At 38.2% G+C, this 17,952-nt stretch overlaps 1 protein-coding gene across 1 annotated transcript in view; it reads right to left on the bottom strand.

The window, feature by feature from the left end:
* VGLL4 (vestigial like family member 4) overlaps nucleotides 1-17,952 on the bottom strand; it is a 103,926-nt gene that overhangs the window by 81,888 nt on the left and 4,086 nt on the right. The window contains exon 2 of the mRNA XM_083353291.1: nucleotides 16,057-16,133. Within this exon, the coding sequence (XP_083209417.1) occupies nucleotides 16,057-16,120 (64 nt within the window). The 5' untranslated portion in view covers nucleotides 16,121-16,133. The remainder of the gene's footprint in view (nucleotides 1-16,056; nucleotides 16,134-17,952) is intronic.

Here is a 17,952-nt window from a genome sequence, read left to right as displayed (position 1 = left end):
TGCTCATGGTAGCCATCCAAGATTGGCAGTAGATTCTCAAGACATGGAATCACCCTCTTCATCTAAGTCAGAGGTGGGGAAAGATAGCCCCTTTATGATTCGTGGACTTCAACTCCCAGAAGTCTGGCTGGCTCAGGAATTCTGGGAGTTAGAAGTCCACAAGTCATTAAAAGGGCCATTGTTCCCCATCCCTGATCTAAAGTACAGATAAAGCATGAGGAAAGCAAGACAGACAATGCAAGCATGCCAGCAAAACAAAAGGAACCGCCCCCCCCAGCCCACATCTTCTCTAAAGAAAACTAAAGATTATTTAAAAATCTGAACCTCTAAGGAGAAAAGGGAGAAAACGTTAGGGGAAAAAAGGTGCTAGAAGGAAATCTGATAGCAATGGGGAGCTTTACCATCTCCTCCCAAGCCTCAAAAAAACCTGTCTGAAGACATCACTGACACCCACCTCACCTCAGGATTGGACTACTGCAATGTGTTCTACATGGGGCTGCTCCTGAAGACCATCTAAAACGGGTGTCAAACTGCCGGCCCATGGACCAGACGCGTCGCAACAAAACCGCGCCCACCCCATTGCTGGCAATGGGGAAAAAGCTCTGATACGTCGCGCGACGTCACGTGACGTCGCAAGTTTGACATGTCTGATCTAAAAGCTACAGATGGCTCAAAATGCAGTAGATGCAAGCAATAATGGACACTTCTTGGGCCTATGTGTCACATTGCTATGCAACCTGCATTGGCTGCTGGTCGGCTTCCAGGTGCAATTCAAAATGCTGGTTGTTTTCTTTATAGCCTTTCACGGCATAAGACCTTGTTACCTAAGGGCCGCCTTCCTCCCATTATTTCTGCCTACCTGTTAGGTGCTGGCCGGCCTTCTGACTCTCAGCCACTCACCCTGTGTGAACACCAAGTGAGAGCTGTATTGAAAGCTGTGAATCCCAGCAAAGCTGCAGGCCCAGACGGGGTACTGGGGAGAGTGGTCAGGAATTGTGCCGACCAATTAGCAGGGGTCCTGATAAGGATTTTTAACATCTCCTTGCAAACGGCACGTGTACCATCGTGCTTGAAAGCAGCTACCATTGTCCCAGTTCCCAAGAAAACTGCAGTTGAGTGCCTGAATGACTACAGACCTATTGCACTAACGTCAGTAGTCATGAAATGCTTCGAAAGATTGGTTCTCCAACATCTTAGGACATGCCTCCCACTGGACTTTGATAAACATCAATTTGCCTACAGGGGAAATAGGTCGACAGACGATGCCATAGCTACTGCTTTACACTCTGTAGCAAGTCATCTCAAGAAACCTGGAAGTTATGTCAGGATGCTTTTTGTTGACTACAGCTCGGCTTTCAACACCATTTTGCCGAGCATTCTCATCGAGAAGCTGACTGCCTTGAAATTCTCCCCCGCCATCTGCGATTGGATTCAAGACTTTCTTAGGGATCAGTTACAAACAGTGAGGGTCGGGTCTGCTTTGTCCACCTCCCTGAAGCTTTGCACCGGCACGCCACAGGGCTGTGTACTTAGCCCCTACCTGTACTCTTTATACACATATGATTGTGTATCATCTGACCCATCCACTGCGGTAATCAAGTTCGCAGATGATACAACTGTGGTGGGTCTTATTACAGGTGGGGATGAGACAGCATACAGGGCGGAGGTACAAAAACTATCCATATGGTGTAGTAACAACAACTTGCACCTAAACATCAGCAAGACGAAAGAGATGGTGTTAGACTTCCGGAGAAAAAAGGAGGAACCTGCCCCACTTTACATCGGGGAGGACTGTGTGGAGAGAGTTTCCTCCTTTAAATTTCTGGGAGTCTACCTCTGTGAAGATCTGACCTGGAAAGTTAACACAACCCAGGTGGCTAGAAAGGCCCAACAGAGGCTTCACTTTCTTAGGGTCTTGCGGAAGAACAGGGTAGAACAACGGCTTATGACCCTCTTTTACCGGTCTACTATAGAGAGCGTCCTCTCGTATGGTATTGTGGTTTGGTATGCTGGTCTGACAGCTGCGGACAGGAAAGTATTACAGAGGGTGGTGAGCACAGCACAAGACATTGTGGGCTGTCCCCTGACACCACTGGATGACATCGCCAGGGCTCGTTGCCTTGGAAGAGTGAGGAAAATTCTCAGGGATGACTCACACCCTGGACGGTATCTCTTTACTCTCCTACCACCGGGTAGGAGATATAGGAGTATAGCCAGCCGTACCAACAGACTGAAAAACAGCTTTTATCCATGGGCTGTTAGGCTTTTGAATGGGACATAATCTCTGTGAACTTATGCAGAATTGACTTGGGAGAACGGTGTGTGGTGTAGTTGGTTCACATGGTGTGGTAGGATGGAGGGTTTGTTGTCACTGTGTATTGGGGGGAGGGAGCACAGGGGGAGGCTCAGCTAATTTCAATGTACACATGTTGTACTTTGACAATAAAGGATTATTATTATTATTATTATTATTATTATTATTATTATTATTATTATTATTTACTATTATTATTATTACTATTACTATTATTATTACTATTATTATTATTATTATTATTATTATTATTATTATTATTATTATTATTATTATTGTGTTCCAGGTTCCTTCTCTAAATATTGCCATCTAGTGAGAACAAGGAAGCATGCCTTCTCTGTCACTTCTATTCTCTGAAACAGCATTCCCCCAGAGATACGAATGGCGTCCTCTCTCCTGGCTTTGGTCCCAGGCCCGAGGTTAATGTGTGTGTTTTGGGGAGGGAGGGGTTTAATCTATGTCCTGACTAGGCAAAACAAAGCAGATTAGTAATGAGGCTCAAATTATACTATTTCATACACACTATACAATGGCCTAAGACAGACATGTCAAACTCGCGATGACGTGTCGGGATTATTTTGGCAGCGCTGGCAATGGGGTGGGCGTGGCTTTCGGATTTGACATCCCTGGCCTAAGAGAAGGCTCTAATGCTGGGAAAGGTGGAAGGAGCAAGAAGGATTATTAACAACTAGGTGGATGGAGTCAGTTATAAGAGTGATCAGGGCACCATTGGAAGAGCTGAAGGACCAACTTAAAGCAAAATCATCATAGAGAATATCTATATGGTCACTAAGAGTCAATAATGACTTGACAGCGTGCAATTGATCAATCAATGTTCTGCAAGACATATGCAGCTAAAGACCAAGCTATGGATTGATTACTCAGCTGCATAGGCCTTCCAGAAAGGCCTAATTGCAAAACGCAGGCCAGAATGCAGATGCAGAATGAAGCTGTTTCTTCAGCCCCACAAGAAGTAGACCAGCTAGGCAGAGCTGTCAGTGAGTAAGACATCCCCTGAAAATAACACCTGGTGCTTCTTTTGGAAGCAAACAAATAATAAATAAGATCCGGTCTTATTTTTGGGGAAACACAGTATATTTACTAAACTTTGCTCCACTGTTAAGCAAACATGAATGTCATAAAGACAATTAGTATGTCATTAGCAAATCCCCATTCCTTGTTTTGGTCTTTATTCTTAAATAAATATAGGTGTGAATCTATTTTCATGTATATGATTTTTTATAGTTAGGACCAATATGACAAAGTTATACAAATCAACAATATTACTAGTTTTACCGGTTAAACCTTATTCAGTAAATTATGTTCGGTTTAAAAAAAATGCATGCCACAATCAGACTACTTAGTCCAAACTAAGGTTTATAAAAATGTACTATATATGTTTCTGGCATGAAAATGGGGCAGAATAAAAATGTGCATTCTACTTTTCTACACAAGTTACCAAACTCTATATAAACCAAATGGTTCACATGTTCAGATCATTAAAAGCAGGCAAAAGAAAAATCAGTAAACCAGAATTCTCATACAACCAGCCATCAGACTGTAAGAAATATTTTAGTTCTGCATGCTTTATTAACTCAGCCCAGAATCTCTTTTCCTTCTCCATTCCTGCTAACAGCAACTCCTTTGTGTATGTTTTTTGGATTGGGAGAAGAACAGCTGTAAGCAGCCACCCATAGCTCGGATTCACAAAATAGAGTGCTTTGGGATTAGCCAAGGTTGCTGTGTAACTGTACAATAGTTAATTTATTATGGTAAGGGTCAATATTACAAGATAATTGCAATTTACTTTACATGGGGTTGCCCTCTAAGATGGGCTAGAAATTTCAATTAGTGCAAAATCAGAAGCTCTGGTGCTTATGGGAAGTTTCATTATTAACATATAACAGTGCTGTAGGAGCTGCATTGGCTAGTGGGGCGTTTACAAGTGCTATTCAAGAAACTACAGGGTTCAGGAGCTAGGTATCTACAAGAGGACCTTCCCCTAAAAGATTGTGCTCCTCTTCCCAGTCTGAGTAATCAGAGAACGTCACCTGAAAAGAAAACATGAGTGGTTCCTTTTCCATAGCTATGTTGTCCACCCCAACTGTGATGGTTATGTTTACTGTTTATAATATGTAAATATAGTTAGCATTTGTTACCACATTGGTATATTGCTAGTTACTCTTTTATACAAGGCTTAGTCTTTCCAGACTGAAGCCGTTTATAGATGTTATAAATAAATAAATTACTAACCTACAACTAAAATAGACTGAACAAGAAAACTCTAGAAAAACGGGGGGGGGGGGGGGTTGGGGGAAATAGCACAGTGACACTATAGCATCTTTATACTTTACGTAGTACACCTTTGGTAGCATACCTGCAAATACACCTTTGGTAATACCTTTAATGATACATCTGTTATGTAAACCAATTTCTGGCTTACAGAGTTGGGGTAAATGTTTCCATTTTGGTTCCTTCAATAAGAAAGAACTTTTTCCTTAGAGGAATCACAATCTTGCTTGTTGACATTCAGCAAACTCAAGTCAGCTACAGACTGAATTAAGTCTATAAATTAAGTTTATAAATTATTTACACATCATTCTGTTATAATCAAAATCTAATTATAGGTAGCCCTCGTCTAGCGACCACAATTGACACTGGCAGCTTAGTCATTAAGTGAAGCAGCCAGTAAGTGACACTGCACCTGGGTTCATGATCTTACTTCAGGTTTCCTCTGATTTACAGACCTAGGAAGGTCATGATTGCAAGGTCTGGTCATAAAGTTATTTTTCCATCACCACTGTAATTGCCAAAAGTTACTAAACCAGGTTGTTGTTTAATGAGGACTACCTGTCTAGCTGATTAAAAACAGTTATGAAAAATAAGACACCATTTTTTTACTGACGACATTTCTACTCAGTGGCAGACATATTAAAAGCATTCCCAGTCTCTCCAAAACAATAGAATTGAAAACTCAGAAAGCCAAGGTGCTTTCCTCCAAGTATTATTGATATTACTGGTGTTTCAGCATTGTGTCTGTAGTTGACTTTGCAGTACAATCATCTTGAAAAGATACTAGTCTCCATTTTTTCATAAACCTATTAGTTGGGGGGAGGTCCTTTAATTAAAGCATGCAACGAACACTAGGCTTGATTTCTTATTATGAGAACATTCCTTGATTATGTATTAAAAACCTAGGCAGACTGCATCTGAAAATCTGGATCAAGTATAACACAGACATTAATATCCAGACATTCAAGCAAAATATTTATGCATAGGCAGTATTATCAAAAGCACATGCACTAGATAGAATCTGCTGATCTATGGAAAAATCTACATGTACTTTCTTGCTTGGGTATTGTGTGTGCAATTAAATAAAAAACCCATTCCTGCCCTAAAGATCTTAACAACTTGGCATGTGACAAGCAGCAACAGGTGACAAAAACAAATGGACAAAAGACCCAGTCAAAGCAACTGCAGTAATCTACTGGAAGAAAGTTGTATTTGGTTTCCATTTGCGGTACTGAAAAGAAATTAATATACAGGAATTACAGCATATATTTTAAAATATGTTCCTGTTGGGTATAACAAAGTGTCAAAAATTTATACAGCTCTTTCTATTTCAAAACAAATTCCCTTAAATACTCTCCATATTATATTTTAATAATGAACTGAAGCTAGGTTAGACAGAATTAACTTAGAGGAAGCTCTAAGTTCATAAAACAGTTTCACTAACATCTAATATGATGATAACTTTATTGTCACTTTGAATGTACACCAATCGGCATACATCAAAATGAAATTTCATTGCATACAGCTCTCAAAGGGGCCTGCTCAAATTTCACATTGTCCATTTTAGTCTCTAGGGAGTGAACGATGGCAAACAGGACAGATGGAAATGGGGCTCCATGTGGATTAGCCCTCAAATTCGCTTGTATTCTGACAACCTCGCTTCTTTCCTTTTTCTGATCCTGACTCTTCCACCCTTTCCTTAAAGAGGCCTTGCTTCTTTTCGCCCCTGGAGCACGCTGCTGCTGCCGCCACCAACTCCTCCAAAAGCCTCTCTCTCTTCCTCTGGGCCTGCCGACAGCCTCATCCAGTTCCTTCGCTCCATAAGCTCCAGGTCCTCTCCTCCTCTGCCTCCTCTGGAAACAGCCCTGAGTTGCAATAGAATCCGTCACTGGGCCAGCAGTCAGATCTTGCTGCTGGCAGAACAATTTCAAACTGCGCCAACAACTTTTAACGGTCTTACCAACAATGAGAAGAATTATTCCCTCTTAATCTGAAGAAAGCAACCTAAGATATTTAAAATATATATGCCATAGGACAAGTGCCCTTGTTTATTATACAGAAACGTTTTCCTATGTAAGATGTAGAGGAAATGTGAAGAACATCACAATCTTGAGAATCTTTTACACCATCTACTCTGTTTCCCCTATACATAGAGAAGAATAGCTAACAGAAAATTTGGGGAGTACTTTCAACTACAGTTGAAACCTAAAAAGTGTGAATGAGGAAAATGTATTAATTGGGCCTCCATAAATATTTTTATTCTTGTCCTGTCAGATTACTAAACTTCACATTACTCTGAAATACCTGACTTGTCTTTGAAGTAACATGTTTGCAAGATTACAGCAGAACAGGTTTTGTAAAAAGAGTTCTTCTCTCACTCTTCTTATCCTTTCTGACTCTCAAAAGCATTAGGTCAGACTTTCATTAACTCATTCAAAACAGAAGGAACATAGCATGCAAAGTGCAGGGATATTCCATTGTCCTTGCAACCCAAGCAGGATGTAGGCTTATCTGAAAGCAAATAGAGACTTATGAAGCTCATCCGACTTTGGCTTTATTGCTGCTGTCAGAAAACTGACTATAAACAAAAGGTAGGTGCTCAAAGTGGTATTGTTCAGAGGAAGGCAGCTGCTCACCAATCAAGAGAGATTGTAAAATACAAGTATTTTAATACAACATTATAATAACAGGAGATGGCAATACAATAGCATTTGTTCCAAGATTTCTAATCAGTGAAGTATACTAAGCCACAATTTATGTTTTTTTAATGGGGCCGGAGGAACCTTTCTTCCTGATTGATAAGAACTCGATAAAAAATCCTTTTAAACAGCTGTGAAGTTGAAATTGAAATCTATTAAAACAATAAACCCGCTTAAAAAAAAACAACTTCTGCAATTATGGTCAAATTAAATAAGAATGCATAGGTGGTCAGGAGTATTTTTCCCCGCATGCAGGAAAATGCATTATATTCAAACTAACTCTATATAGAGAATTCTCATTGTTAAAAATTCTCCAATTTTATTAATCTATGCTTTGCTTTATAAGAGCACATATTGATATTACATACCTGAACTGAAAAGGTTACTTTCAAAGTAGAAGCCAACTATAAATTATGCATAATAGACTACAAGACCAGATTTATTTATACATTCTAAACTATTTAAGATCCAGCCTTTATGGGAACCTTAGATTCTTTACTTTCTTCCTTCCTCATGCCATTTGTTACTGACAAGCTTGTTTGTTCTGTAACTGAATCTGGAATATATTTCAGTGACATTCATTTAAAATATGGTGTTGGACAACCTGAAAGTTTTTACTGATCTGGTGGTGACACCCCATAAAGGGAAGATTTAGTTTGTCTCCTGCCAGTTGCTTTATTTGGGTTTTCAATTCAGTTTTGAGGCTACATCTTGCAGGCTAGCTTTTTATGAAATAGATCCTAGTAACAAATATGGTTAGGATCAAGATGAAATCTGTGAACCTCAACTTCTGATTTATATAAGCAACTGTGGATATTTGCTGAATCCCTTGTTTTAAAAAAAACAGCATGAAAAGTAAACATTCTACTACATCATTCTTTCTCCTTTTTCTATTGCTGACTTATGTCAGTTCATGATGGGTACATCTGCTCTTAATCTTGAATATTTCTCTTCATTCCACTCTACAAATACACAGGGTCAGTGTGCAGCAAAGTGGCTGTTTCCATCATGGTGTTCTGATCTAAAAAATTATTTCGTTTGGCAAAAGGCACTGGGAATTGAACGATCAAACCAGTCTCAATCATGGAAATTTATGGAGAATCCAGACACTGAAATCATTTATCTAAGCCAGGGATAGGCAACTTTGGCTCTTTTATGACTCATGGACTTCAACTCTCAGAATTCCTAAGCCAGCATGGCTGGCCCAGGAATTCTGGGAGTTGAAGTCCACGAGTCATAAAAGAGCCAAGGTTGCCTACCCCTGATCTAGGCCAATCTTTTACATTATCATCAATCTTACTACCACTGCTCTTTATCCCTTTTTAAAAAAAAACTTTAAAAAGGACAAACACAGATCTCCAATGTCTTTTCATTGGTATTTGGTAGGACTAGGATAACACCCAGAGACTGCAATCAATCTGAAGAGGTTGGAACAAAAGGTCATTCAACAGGTAGACATTTATTTTATTATTCAGAGCAGCTCTATCTGCAGCTTCTTGCAGAAAACTGATCATATTGGTGGCAAATCTCAAACAGGAGACTGTTTCAAAGGGCTGGCCCTTCACCAAAGGCCAATACTTCCAGGTTTCATATACACAACAGCTCTGGGAAATAGGATAATCAGACAACCTTCTTCCAGCAGGATTGAAATGGTAAAAAACGAGGCTCCGAAGGGCACCAAGACATAAAGGATTTTATAGGTTATTTTTTTAATGGGGAAAAATATAGGGCATACAGACAAGACGAGGGATTTATGGCTTGGAAGATCCACCCTGAAGGAGGACTTGGAAAAATGCTGAATATATGAGAAATGTGAGGCTAACACAATTCTGGGATATGCCAGAAGTAGTTCTGTATCAAAGAGACATGAAGTTTTGAAAACTATTAGCATTAAAGCTTCAAAAAATGAAGCTAGAAACAGATAGTCTCTGCGGCCTTGCATGGGGGGGGACAGAGGACTACACAATTCTGGGGCCACCTGGCCCCATGAGACCCCCCCTCTGCCTATATTAACTAAGGCTAAATGCCCATCTTGGAAATGTTTAACTTTTAAAAAAAATGTTATGCTGTATTTTTTTAAAAAAAACACCTTAATTTTAATATCTTAATATTGATTTTATATATTAAATGTGAGAGGAATCTAGGTGTTCTTGTGGACCGCCACTTAAGTATGAGCCAGCAGTGTATTGCAGCTGCCAAAAAAGCCACTGTAGTTCTAGGCTGCTTCAACAGAGGGATAGCATCAAGAAAACGAGAAGTGATAGTACCACTCTATACTGCACAAAGGAGGCCACACTTGGAATACTGCATCTAGTTCTGGTCATCACATTAGATCCTGAGACCCTTGAAAAAGTGCAGAGAAGAGCAACAAAGATGATAAGGGGTCTGGAGGCTAACCCGTACAATGGTTAACGGAACTAGACATGTCTAGCCTAACAAAAAGAAAAAGAGTGACATGACAGCTGTCTTCCAGTATTTGATGGGCAGTCACAGAAAAGAGGGGGTTAATTTATTCTCTAAAGTATCTGAGGGCAGGATAAGAAGCAATGGGTAGAAGCTCATTAAAGAGAAATCTAACCTGAAACTAAGAAGACATTTCCTAACAGTGAGAATAACAATCAATGGAAGAGTTTGCTTCCCAGATTTGTGGGTGCTCCATCACTGGAGGTTTTCAAGAATAGATTGGACATCCATTTGCCCAGATGGTATAAAGTCTCTGCCTTAGGTAAAGGGGTTGGACTAGAAAACCTCCAAAGTTCCTTCTGGCTTTATGATTCCATGTTTCTATGTTTGACATAGGAAACTTCAGGAAACAGAGATTGGTTACAATCTCTTAAAAATGCAATTCAAGAATTAGAACATCGATCCACATAGTGACTGACTTGAGAGGATTTGCAAGGAAGAATGGCAGAAAATCCCCCAATCCAGGTGTGCAAAGTTTGTCACATCATCCCCCAAAAGGACTCGAGACTGTAATTGCTGCCAAAGGTTCTTCCACTGATTGAAGGGTCTGACTATTTATGTCAATGTGATATTTCAGTTGTTTCTTTTTAATAAATTTACAGACATTTCTAAAATTCTGTTTTCACTTTGTCATTATGGAGTACTGAGTGTAGGTTAATGAGAAAAAAAAATGAGCTTCAACAACTATAGAATCAGGTTGCAGCATAAAAAAAATGGCAAGTGAATGCACTGTATATAAGTGCTTGTCCACTGGTGGAGGATAACCTGGTTTAAGCCACCTTTAAAGAAAAGAGAAAGAATTCCAACATTATTATCTTTAAAAGTTTTTGCGCTATGTTTTAAAGTGAGCCGAGAGACATCTTGGTTGAGTCTTGAATTTTGTAATGAGAGTTTACATTGTTCTTTCTTTGTTCTCCTGTTACAACAGCTATCCTTTCATGATTATATCGGGTGCGATGGCAGTGCCTTAACTAAATCTAGTTTAAATCATGATAAGGAAAACACTCCCTGTTATCAAACCGTGCCTACCAACCAAATTTACTTAAAGATGAAGTCATAACAATGAGGGAAAAGAGCAAATAAAAGGATTGGATAGGCATATTTGTTAATGTCAATACAATGACTTTAACAAGTGCTGTTTGGGATATATAAATAACATGCTGATGGGTTAAATTAAATGAATGCACATCATATACTAGCAGCTATGTCAACAGATATGAAGACATCTGTTGAAGTTCAAGGTTTATCTTCTTTCACTTGTCAATCAACAATAAACTAGAGCAATTATGATCCAATTGACACACAGTCTCTGTGAGCTGGCATCATTATTTTTATAGGCATATTTTTTTTCAAGAATCATGAAACTATGAAATCATAGGATCTAATGAGAACACTACAGTAGAGTTACTATTTTATATTAAGTCAAGTAATTCTATGTGCAGATGTATATAGAGCAGCAGTTTTACTAGATGTCAAACATAACAAAGTTTATTCATAATTCCACCATAACTGGTTCTACAACTTCCATATTGTGCAATAAAAACCCCTTACTATTACAAGCTATGCTAATGAAGTTGACTCAACATCATGCTCAACAATTTAAAAATGAGCAGAACATAAACATACAGACTAGAAAAACCCAACTAATATTCTTTATTCCAAAATCCTTTTTTAGATATACCGTTACTGTTTTCAATTTCAAATAAGTATCTGGTTTTTGTTCAAGTATTACTGCACTAATACAATAGGTGCTAGTACTTTTTTGGTGGGTAAATGTTTTTGTATATTGTGGGCTCTAAAAATATAAAAAAGTACAGGTGGTCCTCAACTTACAACCATTTGTTTAGTGATCATTTAAAGTTACAAAAGTACTAAAAAAATTGATTTATGACCATTTTTCACACTTATGACCATTATAGGATCCCTGTGGTCATGTGATCAAAATTCAGAAGCTTGGCAACTGGCATGAATTTATGATGGTTGAAATGTTGCAGGGTCATGTGATACCTTTGGAGACCTTCCTGCAAGCAGAGTCAATGAGGAAATCGGATTCGCTTAACAACCATGTCACTAACTTAACTGCAGTAATTTAACCACTGTGGGAATTTACTTCGTAATGTGGGACAAGGCCCACTTAACTGTCTTGCTTAGTAACTAAATATTGGGCATCAATTGTGGTTGTAAGTGAAGAACTACCTGTACATATTTTCAACATATAAAGCCCCAAAATCATTAGACCTCATGTGACATTTTAGGAGGTTTGACATATTTCTCAAGGGTATGTTTTAAAAAATGATCTACAGTCACTATCTAGGGACAATCTCAGTCTGTCAGTTCAAAGAATTTGCAGATTGGGTGTGGGTAAGAACAGCATAGATGGAAAATGCATCTAAACCCTGGTAAAGCAGTTCAATTTGTATCAGAATCAGAACACAGCTGGAAGAGACCTTCGAGGTCTTCTAGTCCAACCCTCATCCACAAGCAGGAGACTCTATTACTGAAGAAATAACCCAAATCAGCCTCACAGAATAAAACAGTTTGTTGGCCTCAGTTCTGGTTAAAGGTTTTATGAGAAACTGATGAAAAAAGACACATCCCTTCCCCCATTACTACAATGCTTGCCCACATTTGCAAATTCTTTACACTGACACTGTGATACACTGAGGTTTGCAACTCTGACATTATAATTCTGAGCTGTTAATAAAATGCTAGTGCCAGGGTCCGGGATATCTGAGGGAACACCTGCTGCCAGCATCAAGCTCCCTTCGTCCTGTGCGCTCCCACAGGGAGGGTCTTCTCAGGGTGCCGGCGGTAAAAGATTGCTGGCGGATAACACCCAGGGGGAGGGCCTTCTCTGTGGGTGCGCCTGCCCTTTGGAACCAGCTGCCTGTAGAGCTTAGGACTGCCCCTGACCTTCGCTCATTCCGCCGGGACCTGAAGACTTGGCTCTTTGAGCTTTCTGGCCTGGACTGAGAGTATTAATTGGGGTTTTAATTGGATTTTAATTGTAGTTTTATATTTTTATATTTATTCAAGGTTTAAACATAATCATTTTAACTGTTCTTAATTTTTGTAATTGTTGTATTGTTATTTTAAAAACCTTGTGAACCGCCCTGAGTCCTACGGGAGAAGGGCGGTATATAAGTCTAATAAAGATAAAGATAAAGATTTCTTCTGTTGGGTAATATTATTGTGACCGATTTTTTACCCCTGTAATTTTCATTAGATAGCGGTATTAGCTCCTCTAACATGAATTTCATTTTTTTAGCTGAAAAAGTAAATGTTCCCTAGAAATTTCACCAAAATACTTCATGTACCTGAATCCATACTCATCCGTTAAGTCTTTATCCACAAGCTAGAAGCAGTTGGCATGTTGAAAGTATAGCTTTATTTGGCTGTGAGAAACACAGTCACATTGTCATGCTGTTAAATAGACTAGAAAATGGACCAACTGCCTATTTTAAAGCCTTGTTTCTTATTGTTGCTGATCTTTAAGCTTGATGCTCATTAACATAATCACTGGGTATGATTCCTCATAAAGGAATCAACATGGCCTACCATTTTCAATTCTGTTTTGAAAGAACTTGGCAAGTGGTTCAACTGACAATAAAGATACTGTTTCCTTCCCCATGCCCAAGGGGTTCTGTTCTAACTATGCTAAATTAATAAGCTAGTATTTCCACACAATGTTTCATAAAGAAGAATGTCTGCTTTTCAGACATTTTTGTATTATGTTACAGGAACTGTTAACAATAAAATATATTTACTGCCATGGTGTAAAATGCTATAACTGCAATTTCTTATAGTTACTCCATGTGAAATTAAAAAAAGAATTTTATCCTTTGTGCCTAAATAACTTCAGTCATAACTTGAAGAATGTTCCTAGAAGTTTATATGCTTTAGTGCAATACAAATTTACATTATTTTAACAGTTTAATAGTGTTGTATAAAACACAAAGAAGTGGATTCACAAGTAATACCCTACATAAATTAGTTTTTCAAACAATTTTTTCAAACACTGGCCTTTTGAAAATGAATAAACATAGATGTAAATATGCAATTTTACTTATTACTGTCCATATTGTTGTTAAGATATGTTTTCCTCCTTTCTTGCCTTTGTTTTTTAACAATAAAAAAGGGAAAGGTTTCTCATAAAAGTGATCTCCCACTCTAGGGGGTGGTGCTCAACTCAGATTCATAGCCGAAGAGCCAGCATTGTCTGAAGCCACTTCTGTAGTCATGTGATTGGCATGACTATACACTGAAAGCTCACGGAATGCTGTTACCTTCCCATCTAAGTGGTACCTATTTATCTACTTCCATTTACATCCTTTTGAATTGATAGGTTTGTAGGAGCTTAGGCAAATAACAGAAGCTCACTTTGCTACTTGGTACTTAGGTCTTGAACTTCTGGTCAACAAGCTCAGCATCTTAACTGCTTGGCTGCCATGCCCTATATACTTTCAACTATGTACAGTATATTGTCTATATATTCTCTGATTTATAATATATACATATATTTCCTTAAATTATATTTAATAAAGATACAGGAGGATCTGGACAGACTTGAACAATGGGCGCTATCTAACAAAATGAAATTCAATGGTGAAAAAAGTAAGGTTCTAAACTTAGGCAAGAAAAACCAAATGTACAGGTATAGTATAGGTGGTACCTTGCTCAATAGTACTAACTGTGAGAGGGATCTTGGAGTCCTAGTGGACAATCCCTTAAATATGAGCCAGCAGTGTGCTGCAGCTGCCAAAAAAGCCAACACAGTGCTAGGCTGCATTAACAGAGGGATAGAATCAAGATCACGTGAAGTATTAATACCACTTTACAATGCCTTGGTAAGGCCACACTTGGAATACTGGCATCCAGTTTTCATCACCACAATGTAAAAAAGATGTTGAGACTCTAGAAAGAGTACAGAGAAGAGCAACAAAGAAGATTAGGGGATTTGAGGCTAATACATATAAGGAACGGTTGCTGGAATTGGGTATGTCTAGTTTAATGAAAAGAAGGACTAGGGGTGACATGATAGCATTATTCTAATATCTCAGGGGTTGCCACAAAGAAGAGGGAATCAAGCTATTCTCAAAGCGCCTGAAGGCAGGACAAGAAGCAACGGATGGAAACTAATCAAGGAGAGAAGCAACCTAGAACTAAAGAGAAACTTTCTGACAGTTAGAACAATTAACCAGTGGAACAACCTGCCTCCAGAAGAAGTGAATGCTCCAACACTGGAAGTTTTTAAGAAGAGACTGGACAGCCGTTTGTCTGAAATGGTATAGGGTTTCCTGCCTGAGCAGGGAGTTGGACTACATGAGCTCCAAGGTCCCTTTCAACTTTATTATTATTATTAAATAAATATGTGAATATATATTAGTATACATTTAATATGTATTAAATATATTAAATAAATTATATGTAAATATATTAAAAATATTAATAAATATATATTCCCCATATATCCTCAACAATACCAATTCACTATTGTTCTTTTTTTATTAAATCTGTATGACTTCTTAGAAAACAAAGCAGTTACTCTATAAATTTATAAGCTGCCTTTCCCAGCAGGCCTCCAATCAATTATTTATTATCTATTAGCCAGATGTTACTGTCCTATACACTAATATATTTTTCCTATTTCTTTTTGCAATAGGTCTGCCTGACTTTCATATGTATAAAAAAATTAAGTATGTTTTTTCACTAAAATGGGCAAAAAACAAAGCTTGTACTCTTAGGTTTTTATTCTAGACACACGGCTATCACTGGAATCTAAAGAACAAAGGCTTCAGGATAGGAAATAGATGACAGCTAGCAAGCTGGTCTGGTTGAAATGAAGAGTCATACATAATTCAGCCTTCCCCTATTTCCAGAACTCAAATATCTTTATGTATAGAGAACATGCTTCAGGATGTATATTGAATATACCAATTATCAGATTAGGAGTTTTCCATTAATTTTAAAAAATGATATGGAACCACATTCACTTATGCTCTAAGGAGAAAACACCCTACATTATCTTAGGAAAAAAGATATCAAACTAAAAAGTCAAACACCAACCAAGATTTTAATTCCATTTCCCTAGGAAATTTTGTTTGATTTAACTCAGCTTTTAAAAACGTATTGATTGACTGACTTATTTAAGCACAATCTATCAACAATGCATTCCATTTAAAAAACACATTAAAAACGTAAAAAAAATCTACGCACATGTATAATATAGCGCAACACAGTTTTTACAGGGTTTAGTGTATCTCTGCTCAGAATACAACTACAACTTACGTTTTTCATCATCAGCATGCACAAGTGATGCTGCTCTTGACAACACATCCAATGGAGTCTCCATTCCTGACTGGATCCTGTATAAAAAATAAATATTGTAATATTTTGTCAGACACTAAAAAGAGGCAAATCCCTATTTCATTAAGTCATCAGCGATCAATAGGGCCAGATGCTTCTTCAGACAGGCCTCCAGATACAGGAGATGTTGAGATCCAATATTTATTGCCTTATCTGCAAGCCACTCAGAGTTATGCAGCACCAGATGGGTGGCTACATAAGGCTAAGACATGTTCACTAGGAGTCAAAAACAACTTGATGGCACATAATCAATCATATGAGATTATTACATTAAAAAACAAATATTTTCTAAATTGCTAGAAAGAAGATTCTGTTCAGACTGTCATCCCCTTTTTAATAAATTATTTCATTACACTAAACAACCAAGCCAAAACAATTACTAATTGGATAACAACTGAATTCCAGAAGTACTAGATGCCCTATAAATCAACTCTTCATTATTAGACACAATGTTCAAGTTTGACCTTTTAGTTAACTATCCATGACAATGTTGTCCAAAAAGTCTCAGATCCCTATAAATTTGATGCTGATTCCTAATAATTTTAAATATGTTCCCAGGACTAATGAAATTTCAAAAATCCTCCTCTCCAAATGTTTTCACAAAAGTAAAAATTATAACCAAGACTAAATAAATTGAACATAATCTACCAATCTTTTACTTACTTAGGCAAATTTATAGAGACAATGTAATGAGATATTACATCACATTGATAGTTTTATTACTTCTACTGTTTTCCATCTCAATTCTTACAATAGGGTCAACAGAAGATGGACTTACCGATTTACTAATAACTTAAGTCACATCTTTAATTCGGATCATGATCACTTGGACAGGTTCCAAAAATAGAATTAACCTATTGTTCAGAAATATCATTCACCTAACCTAGACCTAATTTCATCTCTACCCTAGACTTGCAGATGTATTTATCCAGGTCAAAGTAGAAATCAAGGATTTTTATGTAACTGAGATCATACTCACATGCTCATTATATGCAGTTTAAGCTGAGAGTATTACAAGTTAAAGCTGTCTTCTCCAACAGCCATCCTTATTTATTTATTTATTTATTTATTTTTGGGAGTTATACGCCGCCCTATCTCCCGAAGGACTCAGGGCGGCTAACAACAATAAAAAACAACAATACAAAAATTAAAAAAGAATTAAATAACAGCCCCAAAATAAATTAACTACACAGTTAAAAATTAAAACATATTTAAAAACCCATCATCAATCCAGGTCAGCCTGATGGAAGAAAAAAGTTTTGAGGTCGCGGCGAAAGGACCGGAGGTCTGGGGCCATCCGAAGCTCAAAGGGGAGTTGGTTCCAAAGGGCTGGTGCTCCCACAGAGAAGGCCCTCCCCCTGGGGGTCGCCAGCCGGCATTGTCTGGCCGATGGCACCCTGAGGAGGCCCTCTCTGTGTGAGCGCACTGGGCGATGGGAAGTCGTCCCCGGTAGCAGACGGTACTGCAAATATCCCGGGCCTAAGCCATCCTTAACCATGTAGGTCAGAAATTTCAAGCACTAAGCTAAGGAAGGCTGGAAGAGAGACTTCAGAAAAGCCCTTCTACACATCAGCTTAAATGTTTCAGAGAAAAAATGTACCAGTGTGTTCTGTTTTCAACGCATGCACAAATATCTCTCATTCATTTTGCAAACTGAATTTTATGTAAAATACATTGTATCATTTTTTTTCCCTATAGCAGATGTATGGTATATTGCAGGGGTAGGCAACCTTGGCTCTTTTATGACTCATGGACTTCAACTCCCAGAATTCCTGAGCCAGCCATGCTGAGGAGAAAGGGAGAGGTTTCCATACTGAG

This window comes from Vipera ursinii, assembly GCF_947247035.1.
Source record: "Vipera ursinii genome assembly, chromosome: 2".
Taxonomy (NCBI): domain Eukaryota; kingdom Metazoa; phylum Chordata; class Lepidosauria; order Squamata; family Viperidae; genus Vipera; species Vipera ursinii.
This window is presented reverse-complemented; position numbering and strand designations above follow the sequence as displayed.